Genomic DNA, 15135 nt, shown 5'->3' with positions numbered 1-15135 from the left:
TTTTGTATCATCAGAGCTGAATGCAGTCATGATGACAATGTCCCTCTGCCTGGCTGGTCAGACCTCCATTCCACTCATTATTCAAATGACAATGCTGAAGGTGACCTTATCTGTCCTGCTCACCTCTGTCAGCTCAGAGTCTGTCTTCTCTCCTCTTATTGCCATCCACAGTTTGATAATAAGGAGGACTTATCCATGATCACAGTCAAGATGTTAGCTCTCCCCTGTGCCATGGAAACATATCCACAGCTCCCAAGAGCAAGGCAGAAATGTCCTTGCGGTGTGAGGGCATTGTAGACTTGCCCATTGCTTCTGGTTGTCTCTGACTTCCCTAGAATCTGCAACTGATGATGAACAGGGCAGATTTTGGATGTGCGAGGTTGCCCATGATATCATCTCTGACCCTCACTCCTGCTGAGTCCCAGTGGTTGTACTGTGCTTGCTGTGCAGTTTCCTCTCTCCTGCCTGTGTCCTTCAGGTCTCTTTTACTTCAGCGGTCCAGGCCCTCTTAAGTTTTTCTTCTATCACTGTCAATCAACACAACCAATGGAGATTTCTTATTGTGCAGAGCACCTTTAGAAGACAGCATATGCATTTGCCTCTGACCAACTTTTCTCGTTCAGTGTGATCCAGTCACTGGTCTTTCGTGCTGGCTCATTCACCATCTCTGAATCTCCACCATGCCCATTTCTCCTGCCTGTCATGTCTTCTCCTGGTGTTCCCTGCACCTAGTGCCTTCTTGCTATTCAAACCTCACCCAGACATCACTGTTTCCTGGCCTATATTGTGTAGCAGCCTTTCCCTGTATATGATTGCCAGAATGCACATCAGTACCTCAAATGGTTTTTGTCTTTGATTTGCCCACTGGCTTGTCGTTTGTCTCTTAAGTAGTATGGAGAAGTGCAAGGACCTCCTGGAACTCTTTGTTATTCTTAACGTATAGAGCATGTCTGGTATAGGAAAGGTTCTGGCATGTAAGAAAGACATGATATAGGAGCATATTCTGTGAGGGGCAGGAGTATGGACCTTAGATTCCTTAATCAATGGTTCTCAACCAGTTCTCAAGACCTCTTTGAGGATCAAATGACTCTTTCTCAGGGTCACAAACATATCAGATATCTTGCATATAAGATTTATATCATGATTCACAACAACAGCAAAATTGCAGTTATGAAGTAGTAGCTAAAATAATTTTATAATTGTGGGTCACTACAACTCGGGGAACTATATTGAAGGGTTGCAGTGTCAGGGATGTTGAAAACCAGTGATATAGGAAATGCTCAGCCTTGTCCTGTTTATGGCCCTGTTCTCTCTGGAACTTTCAAGTGCTGTACCAATCCATACATTTTAGGGAGGCCACTGTATTTCTTCATAGAAGCACAAAGGAGTGTGTGTGTGTGTGTGTGTGTGTGTGTGTGTGTGTGTGGTGAGTATTCTGAGGAGCTGAACTATGTAGGCGAGGGTGTGAATGCTAAGAGTAGGGAGCTGAAGCCAGGACAGAGTCACAATCTATTCTATATCTTTGGCTGTGGCATGAGTGTACACATGTATGTGCATAAGCCTCTGTGAGTTTCTCTGTGTGTGTGCATGCTGTATTTATGTATGCATGCATGAGCCTGCTGTATGCCTATATGTATCTCTCCATGTGTCACATCTGCGTGTTTGTGTGTCTGGCTAGAGTCCCTTGGTTGAAATGATAGGGCTGATAGCTTGCTTTGCACTTAGCTGAAATGATAAGAAATGTCTGTTGCAGAAAAGCAATTCCCCGAGATCCGCTGACTGCCAAGTATTCTGGCAAATAAGGAAGAGAGGAGTCACTGGCGGATGCATTGGTTTAGACCTCAGAAAATGGCTTGTCCCAGCTCAGAGCAATTCACCTGGGCTTTGTAATGGGCTGGCTTCTTGTGTCTCTTTTCTTGCTCCCACTCCCTGTCATTCTAGACGGTCTGGCCTTCTTTCTGCCCTGGTTTATTCTGTCCCTTCCTGCCAGAGACCTGTCCCAGCTTATTTGCTTTGTCCTCTCTCCTTCTTCTCTCCCTCCACCTATCCCTTCCCCTGTCCTTCCCTCTTGTTCTCTCTCCTTTCTTCTCCTTTCCCCTTTTCTTCCCCTCCTTCCCTCCCTTCTTCCTCCTTTTCCCTCCCTGTCATTCTACTGAAAATATTTCTTTTGGAGAGGAGTTTTTCTTGGCCACTTGGTATGAGTCAAGTTCTTCAGTGATGAACTGGCATTTACACAGCTGAAGTTTTACATTTGAGTGGGTTGCTGATATTGTGTGTGTGTGTGTGTGTGTGTGTGTGTGTGTGTGTATGTGTGTTTTCGAGTTCGTGCATGTGTATGCTCATGCACACTAGCTTGGTGGACTTGGTGGTATGTCAAAGTTACAAAGAAAGAAATGAGTCTTTGGGGGCTTGTCATGCAGCTAACACATTGCCCAGTACTTGGTAATGTTTTCTGAGTTGTCATCCCCTCTTTGTTGGGGCAAAAATGAAAGGACACATTTGAGGAGAAAAGTTCTTATCGTCTTTGTAATGTATGTCAACATATTTGTAACCTTTATGGAAGAGAAGCCAGGACACTCTCCATTCAGATTCTAGGATGCAAAGGTACTTGATTATCCATTCACATAGGGATGCCCCCTTCTTTATCCCATAGAGGACCCACCCTGTGCTCCATCTTCTTTACTTTTCTTTAGGGTGGTATTGGGCATGGTACAGGTGTTGAGGGTGGTCAGTAATTTCTTGGGCTACAATGATCAAAACACACAGGATTTGGAATCTGGGTCCAACTGTGTCTGGAGGGGGAGCTTGTTTGGTCTTTTAGTGTCCGGTTTTCTATTTAGAGTATTGCATTTGCTGAGTTTCCCCAGACTTTAGTCTTGGCTCTATTTCGGGGGATGTCCCTCTCCTCCTATATTTATTTGTAAGTGGGCTTCCTCATCCGAGTGGGACCTATTAGAGGCAGGCCCCTTGAGAGGTGAGGAGGTCAGAAAGGTGGATCGGTGTCTCTACAAAAGGACCCCAGCACTCCCGTGGCCTTTGCCTGTCGTAGAAGCATCTGACAAGAAGTTGGCAGTCTGCAGCCTGCACAGATCCCTCGCTGGAGTCAGATCATGCTGGTTCCATGATCTTGGACTTTTAGCCTCCAGAAAATAGTGAGGAAATAAACGTCTGGTGCCACAGGCCATGAGCCCGTGATACTTTTGTTACAGCGCCCCAACCTGCTGAAATGCCTGTAGGACTTGGGATTTTTGTTTCATTTAAAAGTCTGTTTCTGCTATTATATTATTTATTTTATGTTTTGTTTGAAAATTATTTGTCTTCTTTTCTTAAATTTATTATATTTTTGGAAATGGAGATAGAGAGATATGTAGATCAGGCTGGCCTCAAACTCCTGATGTCTGCCCAGCTCGGCTTCCTCGGCGCTGAGATGACACTATGCCCAGCTCCTAGATTTACACTTTTATATTACAGTGCTCCCCAGAAGCCTGCTGACTTACAGCCTTGGGATGGGCAAGCTGCAAGAATCGTCAAGAAATGGCAGTGTAGATCACAGTAGAAAACAAAACACTCCATCTCGATGGAGAATGTAATGTAAATGTTACATGAATCATATATGCAGTTAAAATTTAGTAGCCACAATAAAACAGTAAAGAGAAGCAGAAGTTTAACACTATATATTAAGCCCCCCATACATGTAATTCACATGAGTTATTGAGATGTTGAGCCTTTTCCTCCTGTGCTCAGTCTTCAGAATCCCATATGTGTGCTGATTTTTTTCTTGTGTGTGCCCTGTGTTTAGAGGTCACAAAACAGAGCTGAATGAATAAATTCATACTCGAGTTGTCCCAACCAGACAGTTATTTTCTAATAAGTGAAAGATCAGATTTTAATTGCAAATTAATTGAAATGAAATAAAAAAAAATTAGCATCTTGCTTGCTCTCGTCCAATGTCAAGTGCTCGATAGCCTTACATAGCTGGCGTCACTGTGAGAGAGGGCATAGAGCTATGACTCACAAGCCAGCTTCCTTGCTGTAAAGAACAGGTAGCCTTAAAAACAAACACATGGCCCTGGTGTGGCTCAGTGTTATGGCACGTGCCTAGTGCAAGGCCCTGGGTTTGGTTCCTAGCACTGGGGAAAACATGTAATAACAGAACAAGATGAACATTAGATTTAAGTCGGACACTACTGCCAGCCACAGTGCTGAGCCCAGGAAACTTAGCACATACTGAGAAGGTGTTAAAGACATACTGTGCCGAGCTGAAATATTTCTTTGATGGAATCAGGAAGTTTAAGAGAAGGAACAGATGCTACACATGAGTACTATTAAAAACCATTCTAGATGCAAACCGGACAAAACCCCAGAGCCAGGTGGTTACTGTGCATCGGCTGCAGGCTATCTATCTTCATCCTGATCACTTACTTGCTCGTGGACATCAGTAGCAGTTGACTGAGAAAAAGGGAGCCAAGATCAGGAGGCTGAATTCTGTTGAAGACCCTGCTGATTCTGGCCCTGCATCTTCAGGAGGAGCCTTGTGAAGTGAGTGTATTTGGCCTCAGCAAAGAAGACAACTCACAAATCCAAACTATCCAGAAGCCATGGACTGTTAGATTCCATGCCCTGTGCTAGTCATGAATGATCTCACTGAGATCATCTAAGTCATACATCATGAGAAAGGCACTGTATCCATTCTGTGGGCTGAACGTGGACGTCACTTGCCACAGTCCTGTTAACATAAAGCCATGAGGTTGTAAATTTGAGTACAGGTTGGCGTCCCACATCCTAATCCCCCATACTGGCAGGTTTGAAGGACTATTTTGCTTCCCCAAAATGATGTATCTGTGTTCCAAGGGCTGTCAACATGCAGTTTGTAGTATGTATTTCTTGGAGAACTTTCTTCTATCTTAAGCTAATCAGGGAGTTGGTATGCCTTCCTTCGGCCACATATTTCTTTGGGTCTCCTGAATTATTCTCATCTAGATGGTGTGTTTTGTTTTCTACCCTGATCCACACTGGTGTTTTTTGATGATTCTTGCAGCTTTCCCATCCCAGGTTGTAAGGCAGCAGGCTGGTGGGCTATAGCAGGCCTGCACGTAGATGTGTTTGGTTTGGCTCAGGAAGTGTTGGCTCACAGGATTTTTTTTTTTTTTAAATTTTGAATTAGTTGCCAACATTGAAACATTGGTGGTTTCACATAAATCTGGATCTCTAGGTTTTGGAACAATTTGGCAACACTGAGTTGTTGGCCAGAACACCAAATGGCAGAGGACTTTCTGACATTTAGTCTAGGCCTTCCTGTGGCCACTTCCTCTTGAGTTCCACTCATCATTGGGATGTGTGTGTGTGTGTGTGTGTGTGTGTGTGTGTGTATGTGTGTGTGTGTGTGTGTGTGTGGTCATTTCTTTGTGATAAAGCTGGGTAGTAGCACACAAGGATGTTCTACTATTTCCCAGATGTGTGAGCTTGGGTAGGTGACCCGAAATCTCACCTGAAAATGCTTGATGATATACGCAGGCCCAAAGAATCATCATAAGAATTAAATAAGTTCACATATGAGGATTGCCTTGACAAATGCCCATCACACAGTAGGTGTCATGTGAGAGCCAGCGGCTATTAAGATTGGTTGGCATCCTCTTTCAGACTTGCCCTATGTCTCTTGGATACTGCACATGAAAGCTTGCTGATGGGACCCTGTCTTTTCATGACCCTGGATACTTTTTCCAGGCAACAAAATGTGGTACTTGCTCGCGTTTTCTGGTTTCAACCAGTACTGTTCTTGAAAGGTGCACAGAAATCCAGTTAAGCTTTTTAGGGAGGTCCATTGCCTAGGCTTATGAAGGAATTTATTGCCAACTCATGGGAGCTTTCTTCTTTGTCTTGCTAGGGCACAGTTTTATCATTATTGTGAATAGAACCGTGTATTTGTGAAAAAGACCCATGTATAAAGTGTGCCTATAGGGCATAGACAAAGGCTTGAACACAGGGACATATTAGACAATGAAACAGTGTCAGTAGTTTATGGATCTCCAGCCATGTATGAGAGACTGTGACAAGTCCTTGTATGTTTTATTTCTAATTAGCCCAGCAACAAACATTATCAAACTCTTACTCCAAGTGAGAGCAAGCATGCCAAGATGAAACTAAGGATTTTCACATTTTAATTTATTTCCAAAATAGCCCTTTGGAACAGGCACTGTTAATATCTTCCTCATGCCCGAGGAAGCTAAGGCTTGGAGACAGCGAGAGATTTGCCTAAAGTAGCAGATGATTAAGTAGAGGAGCCAGGATTCGAATTCGGGCAGGAAGATATCAGAAACTACTGCTTAATCAATCACTGCTGTAGATGGAAGATCTTGGGCTCAGAGAGGTGTCACATTATACTTAAGGTCACAATAGACACAAGATGCAAATCCATAGCCAGTTTTCATGCATTACTTTGAAAACTCGAACCAAACTGATGCTCACAAGACTGCATGAAGGTGTGGTCTAGAAAGCAATTGCTCTGGACCCCATTCCAAGGCCATGACGGACAGCTTTTAGTAGAGCTGCACCGTGTGTTTGCGTCTAATCATTTGTATTGCTATATTCCTTCTAAGTGTCATGTCTCCAGTTGGAGCTCAGGCAGAAACTGCTTCCCTTGTGGCTTTGACGACCCCATCAAAAGTGACCTCATAAGGTCATGTAAGCAGTTATTGCCAGAGGAGCCTGGAATCCAGAATTCCAAATCTGTTCTTTGTCTGGCTTGTATGTGAAGACCCAGTTGTCTGTGGTCAACTGGGTCTGAGGATGGCACAGACGGGACACAGGGTGATTTAGGTGCAGCACGCAGGGCTGTTTAGAAACTCAGTGTGTGTGTGTGTGTGTGTGTGTGTGTGTGTGTGTGTTTGTGTGTGTGTGTGTGTGTGTGTGTTTGTGTGTGTGTGTGTGTGTGTGTGTGTGTTGAATAGGAGCAAGGAAGGCGGTTCTTTCTGTCTGGCTCCAGCTCATAGGGATTGGGGGAGCCCCGAGTCTTCAGCTCCTGTGGGTAATAGAGTCCTAAGTTATTTGTGGATTTCGTTTTTCATTAAAGAAATCCCCTTTATCACTTGTCTGATAAATTTTTACTGCAAGTGTATGTTAAGAGTAACTTGGTCATTCCTGTTTATTAGCTTATAGTTTTATTTTCTTATAATGTCCTGTCTTATTTTGATGACAGAGTAAAGCTGGTGTCACCAAGCCGATTGGGAAATTACGCTACATTTTAAAGGATGATGATTTAACTTGCAGAGTGCTTACTGTGCTCAAAATGTGTCTAGTGCTTAACTCAGTCTTCCCAACACAGTAGTATGGAAGGTTATTATCATTGTTCCATTTTTAAAGGCCAGGAACTGGAAGCATAGGGAAGTTAACATCTCTTGCCCACAGTTACACAGGATATAAGCATCAAGGGCAGGCCATAACCCTGAAGTTCATTCTCACTGAGCCTGGTCTCTACACCTTCTCTAATCCAAGCTGTTTTCAGATTAAAGAAAACATATCTGCATAGCTCAGTCCAGCCCCAGGGCTACTAGTGTCCTGACCTTTGGTTAACAACCATGGTAACTGCCATGTGTCAGGCTGCCTTCCTCATCTCAGCGATCGGAGACAGAGCTCCTCACCCTGCTAGGCAGCCATGGAAACCTTCCACTCTGTAGGGTGGGCTGCCAGCTATCATCTCCTTCCTCAGTCTGCTTTCCTTCCTTCCTGTCTAGGGCACTTTTCAGAAAGTCAAAGTAACAAATCTTTCAAAACCCGCTTAGCTTTGCACCTTTCCTTTCTTATCAGGGCGGCTCACCCACCATCCCCTTGCTGTCTTCCCCCTGGGCGTTCAGTCATACTTGTATCTCTCCTTGTTTATAATGCCTCGTCTCCACTAAGCCAACCAGCACGAGGTTTGCTTACTTAGTTCCTGTGTCTTGAGAAATAAGAAACACCTTCCTCACTTAGAAAGGAGGAGGGAGAGAAACGGATGGGAATTTATGAGGGGTAGGGGCACAAATGTTCTTTGCTATGTCTTTTTAGCATGGGGCAGGGGGCGAGGCAAGTTAAAACATCTTTCTGGTGGGAGGGAGGAAATTCAACTCAACGGAGCGTACAGGTGAGTTTATCTCTGGTTTGATGCTATGATTGTAGGGCAGATGCAGCACTTCTTGGTGCCTCAGTTTTCTCAGCCATAAAGTGGGTTCACGTGCATCTGTGGGTGAAAAGGTATGGTGTGGAGAAGCCTTTTTGGACCAGATGCTATCCTGGATGTTTTGTGGGCTGAGTTTTGGCTATGCTGTCTAAGCTGCTTTTCAACTTCTCATCTCAAGAAACCCCTGCCTTGTGAGTAGCTGATACCACAGGTATGACTTAAGCTATTTTCACTCAGAGTATCTTAATTAATAGATGCTACCCAGGGAGGTAATTACACTTGAATTTTCACCCATTTTGACGATGCGGCAAACTGTGGAACCGACCAGCTAAGAATGCTTTGAGTGGTTATCTCTGCTCACACTCCACATAGCAATGCTTGTTGCATTGGTCACACAGGCAATTACCTGAAGTAGGGGGCTGGACCACGTGACTTCTTCTTCTTCTTCTTCTTTTTTTTTTTTCAAGCTCTTTCTGCCAACTGTGTGTCTGTATGTGGCCAGAGACACCTGCCACTTCCCTGTAATTACTGGATCCCTCTTGGCAAATATCCAGGCGTTCCCTACCCGACTCTCCATTTCCACTACATCTCTAACAGCACTGGGGCAGAGGGAAGGATTTGGAAAACTTGAGAGTGAATTCACTACTGGGAATAGTGACTCCATTAAAATCTCAGTTTTCAACAATATTAACAAGGTCCATGTTCTTCTGTTGCATCGCACCCCACATGGCCGTGTCTCTCCATCAGCAGTGGTGACAAGGGCTTGCTAACTGATGGTCACTCTGGGTTGAGGAGGAGACCACTGTGGTGAACTTGCAGGCCTCCCTCACATGCCAGGCTAAGTGCTCTCCCCTGGGCATGTCCTGCACCCTCTGCTGCTTCCCTGATTGTGCTGAGCAGCCCCTGTCCCGACAGTCCATGGGATGACAAATATAACTGCAGCCACATGGTGTCAATCGGTGTATGTGGCAACCACCGAGCCACATGCTTTATCACTTCCTCAGCTTCACCAAAGCTGTCACCTTTGCTACCATCCTAGGGAAGCCACTCTCATAATGTCTACTTTACAGATAGAAACTGAGGCACAGAGCCACCACACTGCCTGAGTCTGGTGGGAGGCTGGACTGACCCCTCATCAGTAATCTTATTTGCTGGGCTATTCTTGATTCCCTGTATGACTTGAACACAGTGACTCTCAACCTTCCTAATGCTGTTCCTCACGTTGTGGCGACGCACGGCCACAAAAGTGTTTTTGTTGCTGTTTCGTAACTGTACCTTTGCTACTGTTATGAATCACAATGAAATGGTTGCATTTTCTGATGGTCATATATAACTCCTGTGAAAGGGTCCTTCGAGTCCTACACGTTGAGAACCATCCACTGCTTTATAGCAATGGCAAGGACTCTCTGCCTTTGAACCAGACTTCCAGGTTGCTAGTAAAACTGCTTTTGGCTCATGGTTTTGGATAAGACTCATCTCCCTCTCACCCTTCTCTAGAAAGCTTGATCCTTCCACATTCAACTGTTGTTCTAAAATCAGAAGCTTCCATTCATGAGTTCCTCTGAAGACTCATTTGGAGCCCTTCGGCACATCCTTAGTGTTTGCACACAGTATAGGTGGTCAAAACTCTTACTAAAGTCTATGAAAACATCCACACCACCTCAGTTCAAATCTCAACCCTTCTCTCTCTTAAATCCTTTACCCCTGAACTAACCATATGCTAAACACAGTGCCTGGTATACTGTGCCAAAGCTATGGGTGGGAAAGACCTTATTCATTCATAGGCGTTAGACTGTGACCGTTCATGACACTTTGACTTGAGGTCATAGACAGTCTGAGCATTCTCTGTTCTCCTAACCTCATGTCCTGTTTTGTACTCTTGGAGGTCATCCTCCTCTTTGTCTTCCCAGCTTAGAAAATGCCCAAGAGAGTGAAAGACTAGCACAGCAGTGGGGGAGATGGGGTGAACAGGATGGGAGTTACACTCTGACAAGGGGGACTGAGGAAGAGGGAGGTCTGGCTCTTCTTCACTTCAGCAAGCATCACACAGAACCAGCCTCTCAAAAACTGAGTTTCCAACAGAGAGCCCAGGGGACAGGCTTTGGAGGGCGAGAGGGGGAGGTGCAGCCTGGATGGAAATCAATTTCAGTTCCAGGTAACTCCAGGAGCATCCTACTTGGCAGGGTATGCAGAGGTGGAGCCCCTCTTCTAGGGAGGCATAATTTAGGGAGAGAGCTTCTCTCCACATGGGAGACAGGAGCCCATGTTAGAAAACTTGTGCTTGTCTGGGCTAGGAGTGGAGATTGTTGCAGACCATCCTTACAGGGGCTCTGGATTCCCTAAGTGTTTGAGGAGGGGAGGGCTCTCAAATCTGCAGAGTACCGAAGCCCAGCTTCTCAGCATCCCAGGATGCTCAAGTTCACGGGGAAGAGGTGGTAAGTAGTGGATGCTTAAAGTCTAGCTTTCTCTTCCTGAGCCTTTCTGTCTCTAGCTCTCTCTTCTGTCTGCAGGTGACTCCAGGAATGTCTATGACATTGTGTGGATGACAGGATTATCCAAAGATTCCCCCAAACTGAAGCCAACTCCCCCACCACAGGGGGTTGGGGGCTGCTATCCCTGGCCCCATTTGCTCTCCCTCATAGACCAGACATACATCCGTCCTCTCCCTCAGTAGCTCATCTCTCTTCAGGAATTCACTACAAGTCTCAGCTTCACTTTCCAAAGGGCATTAAGTCGGACCAGCCAGCCACTCTTCTGCAGCGCTGGGAGCTGCCGGGGTAGGAGGGAGGACTGGGGTTGACCTGCAGGCAAAGCCAGAGGAAGCAGACAGAAACTCAAGGAGACTGCCATCCTCTGTGGTGCCAGTGTGCATCTCTGCACAGTTGCCCCATACATCCCAGACCCAGAGGCAGCCCTTTGACACTTCCTAGCCACTGGGAAGACATTTCGCTCCCTAAGGCAGATAGTGGATAGCAAGGGCTCACCTCATTGTCTCTTGAACGAGTAGTCATGATCAAGGTCTCGGCTTTCTGTAGCATTAGCTCAGGCGGGGAAGTACTAAGTGTGACAAGTATTCTCAGCTGAGGTGACAGAATGGGGCAAAAGCTAAAAAGAAGCCTTCCCTAAGCTTTCTGCCCAGAAGCTGCGGTCAAGTCTCACACAGCCCTTCTAGGATCCCTCAGAGATGCGACCCCCTACGTGCGCGCGCGCACACACACACACACACACACACACACGCACACACACACACACACACACACACACACACACACACACAGGCAAGCTTTGGAATGGATGCACACCCACAAGTCACAATGCCCCAGAGCCACACAAGCACTGTCTCCGCCAAGCCACAAGCTACGCGACGATGTCCCTTCATCCTGATCTGGAAACATCCACAGTTGCCACCAAGGTTTAAACTTTATACTTTTTTGAAGGGGTGTTCCAGGGTACGTCTCAAGAAGGTGTCTGGGACCCCCGAGATTCTGGACAGCCTTGTTCTGCAACTTGGGACTTCTGACTTCCCTCCCTCTCCCGCATACCCCTCACCTGGTAACCCGAGGCACAGCAAGAAGCTATAGTAGACCACCGGCACGAAGCCCAAGCCGCAAGCCGAGCTATTCGCAGCGAGGTGGGCGTGCATGTGCTCCATGAGCGCGCCCCTCGCCGGGCTGGGCTCGGCGCAGCTGCCAAATGGCTGGGGACCAGGCAGCCCTGGAGAGGATCACCGCACCGCGGGACCCGCTGCTAGCCCAGGCTGGTGTCCTCTGGTGGCTCTGCACCTGTCCTCCTAGATAGGCAGCTCCGTTCTCTGGCAGGGCGCGGGGGACGCGGGAGGGGCTCCAGGAGCTAGAGTGTGCACCTCCCTCCTAGGACCGCTCAGCTCCCGCCTCACAACCGGGGCCGGGACGCCGCTCCCCGTGGCCAATCAGCAGCTTCCTGGATGGTGTGTGTGTGTGTGTGTGTGTGTGTGTGTGTGTGTGTGTGTGTGTGTGTGTATCCCCGCGTGCGCGCGCGCACACACAGACATATACACACTCGCGAGCGCGCGGTGCAGGTTTTTTTTTTTTTTTTTTTTTTTTGAGGGGGGCTCAGAGGGGATCGAGTGGGATGTTAGCCTAATTCGGTCCCAGTAGCGTTTTCTGGCTCCAGTTTTTGGAGGAAAAGACCTGGTTAACTTGGGAACCCCAGAGGAAGACCGGGATGGAGAACAGGCTCTTCTGAGCTTCCAACCCCTGTGGGAGGGGCGTGGTGTGAATATGACTTGCGTCTCCCTGAGCAGCTCCTTTCCCCTCCAGCATGTCCTCAGTTTTTCTTCTGACTCTCCTCATAGCTATTTGTCTTCGCTTCCCATCAATGCCTTGAGCCCATCTTCGCGTAGAGGATTCTACAGCCCGGTATGGGGGATGGGGTCGCGACTGTTCGAGCCCTGAGAATGTTGAAAGGTTTTTTGCTTTCCTGGATCAGGGAGCTGAGCCTGTGGGTCTGACGGAAGGGTGAGAATATCTTTGTGAATGCCACCAGGTTGTTGGTGCTATCCCTGAACTTGGAAGGGAAGCAGGCTGGCTAAAAGAAGCCCACCACACACAGCCTTCATCCTGGGATAAGGCTGTTGGAGCCACTGAGACACACCCGCACGCACACAAAGGCACACAATGCCCAGCCATGCGGATGCACTCACACACCCATGCACGCGGATGCTCTCATCTTCCACACCTAGCTGGGCTGGTGAAGACAGGCAGACACTCTCATCAATATGCACGAGGGCGCAGCAGGCTCAGGCGGAGCCTCGAACAAGTACACAAACGCACGTAGGGGGTAGGGGGCTGGGTAGTCTGGAGTAGTTTGAAGGTTGTGTGAAGGAGAGTATGGGCAGAGCAGGTGGGATCCCGGAAGTGAGGGGGCGCTCCCTTTGCAGGAGGGGTAGGCAGAGCTCTGCGAGAGCTTCGTTTTTCAAGGGTACCCAAGCATCTGCCAAGGAGAGACGTCTGTCCCAGACTCAAGTCAAGACCGTGTGTTAAAGGCACTTGAAGAGCACAGAGGCAAGCCTTTCCAGGAGCAAGCTGAAGCAAGATGTTAGAAAGCCCACCCCCCTCAGAATCCTCCCCTAACATCTGTTCCTAAGAGAAGAAAAACGGAGCTTCTTCTGGGTCTCCAGCAATAGCCCAGTGTCCTGTCCCCATCTCTGTTAGGCACTCCCTCTGGGAAGTGAATGGAGGAGGGGAAGGCTGGAGAGCCAACAGTGTAGAGAGATCTTTAAGCCTCAGCGGGGTCTGTGGTGGACAGACAGGCATCCAACCTCCTAAAGGGGCCGGTTATTACAGAGTCCCATGCACACACAGTAGCCCAGCACCGTTAGATATGAAAATTTTATTGTGACCTCTCTTACCGTCTCATCTTCTGTTTTATTTTTATTTTCGGTTGACACACATCATCATGCATTCTTCTTGGGGTATAATGTGATAAATGCATGTGTAATGACCAAATCAAGGTAATGACCACACTTGTCACCTTAAGCATGTGTCATTTCTCTTGGGGGAAGTGCACTCACAATCCTCTCTTGAGGCCAGGATGTAGCTCAGTTGGCAAAGTGCTTGCCTAGTAAGCACAAAGCTCTGGACCAGAGACTTGGCCCAGTGGTTCAAGTCTTTAGTCCTAGAGACATCCTTGGCCACTTAGAATTCTTTCTTACGGTGATTTTGAATGTGACCACCCTCCCTCTAAAAATTTAAAATGCAAACCAAAACCCCATGAGCTTAAATAAAGCAGCCCGTAACTTCTGCAAAAGCTCAAGATGGGATTGGCCTGCAGGTGGCGCTGCATTAAGATGAGAAGCTGGGGTGGGGTGGGGGTGGGGGAAGGGGGAGGGGTTGGGGAGTGGGGAGGGATACATGCATGGCTGGGCAAAGCCTCCAGCGTTTTTGAGGTCTCCCCTAATGCCTGAGCTTTTGCATAGGCACGCTGCATGGCCCGCCTCCTCGCCTTCCTGTCTCTGCTCATTTGCCTGCTTCTCACTGACAATCCTATTTAAGACTGGCATCTCAATTATTCTTCACTCCCAACCTTGTGCTCCTCCTGTCCTCATCCCTGTGGGCTTAGTGCCATCCACCCTATCCATTGTCTCTTTCCTTGTCCATTCCCTCCGCGGAAGGTCAGACCTTTGGTCTGTGGGGTTCTTGGATGCATCCACAGCTTTACACAACACCTGTAGGTTGCAGAGTCAAAACACAGGGGAAGAGTGAAATCTGCAGTAGTTGAGGCTGCAAAGCATGAGTTTATCTTTGCAGCACAGGTGGGTCAGCATAGCTGGAGTTGGGGACACAGCCTCAGACTTAGCATGTAATGACCATATTTGGTATTACACTTCCAAGTTCCAGCGCCCATTGCTAGAGAGCCTTTATAGAACCTAGCTGGGCAAAGGCACTGCATGAGGGCTAATGAAGGACCTACTTGTACCCACATGTTTACTTCTTCATCTGTAAAATGGGATGAAGCAAAACAGGAGTGCTGTCGTCCTGGAGATGCTGAGCAGAAAGAACAGGGGTGTGATGGGAAAAGAGCAGACAGCAGCCCCAGGAGAGTGGAGAGATATTCTCTATCACCTCCGGGCCCCCTTAGGATGGTTGGCAGCTGGTCAGTTATAGTCTATTCCTCAAGAAATGCATGTTTGCATGGGAATGTGCCTAAGGTGTTGAGACTGGCTTGAGATATTCTGGGTGTTAGGTAAGAGCATAGTAAATCCACATAGTCTATTTGAATTGGGCATGGGACATCCCAGCACTGGGGAGGCTGAGGCAGAAGAATTATGGGTTGGAGGTCAGCCTGGGCTATGTAGTGAGACCCTGTGCTCCCAGGAAAAGCCAAACTCTTGAAGGTAGAAATTTGCTCTAAAGCTGACCCCTTAGGCTGGGTATGAAGAGCAATGGTGTGAGAGCCGATGTGAAAGACTGGAGACAGCGATCCATTCTCACGTTGAGCAGACT

At 47.4% G+C, this 15135-nt stretch overlaps 1 protein-coding gene across 1 annotated transcript in view; it reads right to left on the bottom strand.

The window, feature by feature from the left end:
- GPR139 (G protein-coupled receptor 139) overlaps window positions 1-11804 on the bottom strand; it is a gene marked incomplete at both ends in the record, with an annotated part of 39313 nt that extends 27509 nt beyond the window's left edge. The window contains one exon of the mRNA XM_080911555.1: window positions 11702-11804. Coding sequence (XP_080767681.1) covers window positions 11702-11804 — 103 coding nt within the window. The remainder of the gene's footprint in view (window positions 1-11701) is intronic.
- Window positions 11805-15135: the final 3331 nt, after the last annotated feature.

Source organism: Micromys minutus (assembly GCF_963924665.1).
Source record: "Micromys minutus genome assembly, chromosome: 2".
Taxonomy (NCBI): Eukaryota; Metazoa; Chordata; class Mammalia; order Rodentia; family Muridae; genus Micromys; species Micromys minutus.
This window is presented reverse-complemented; position numbering and strand designations above follow the sequence as displayed.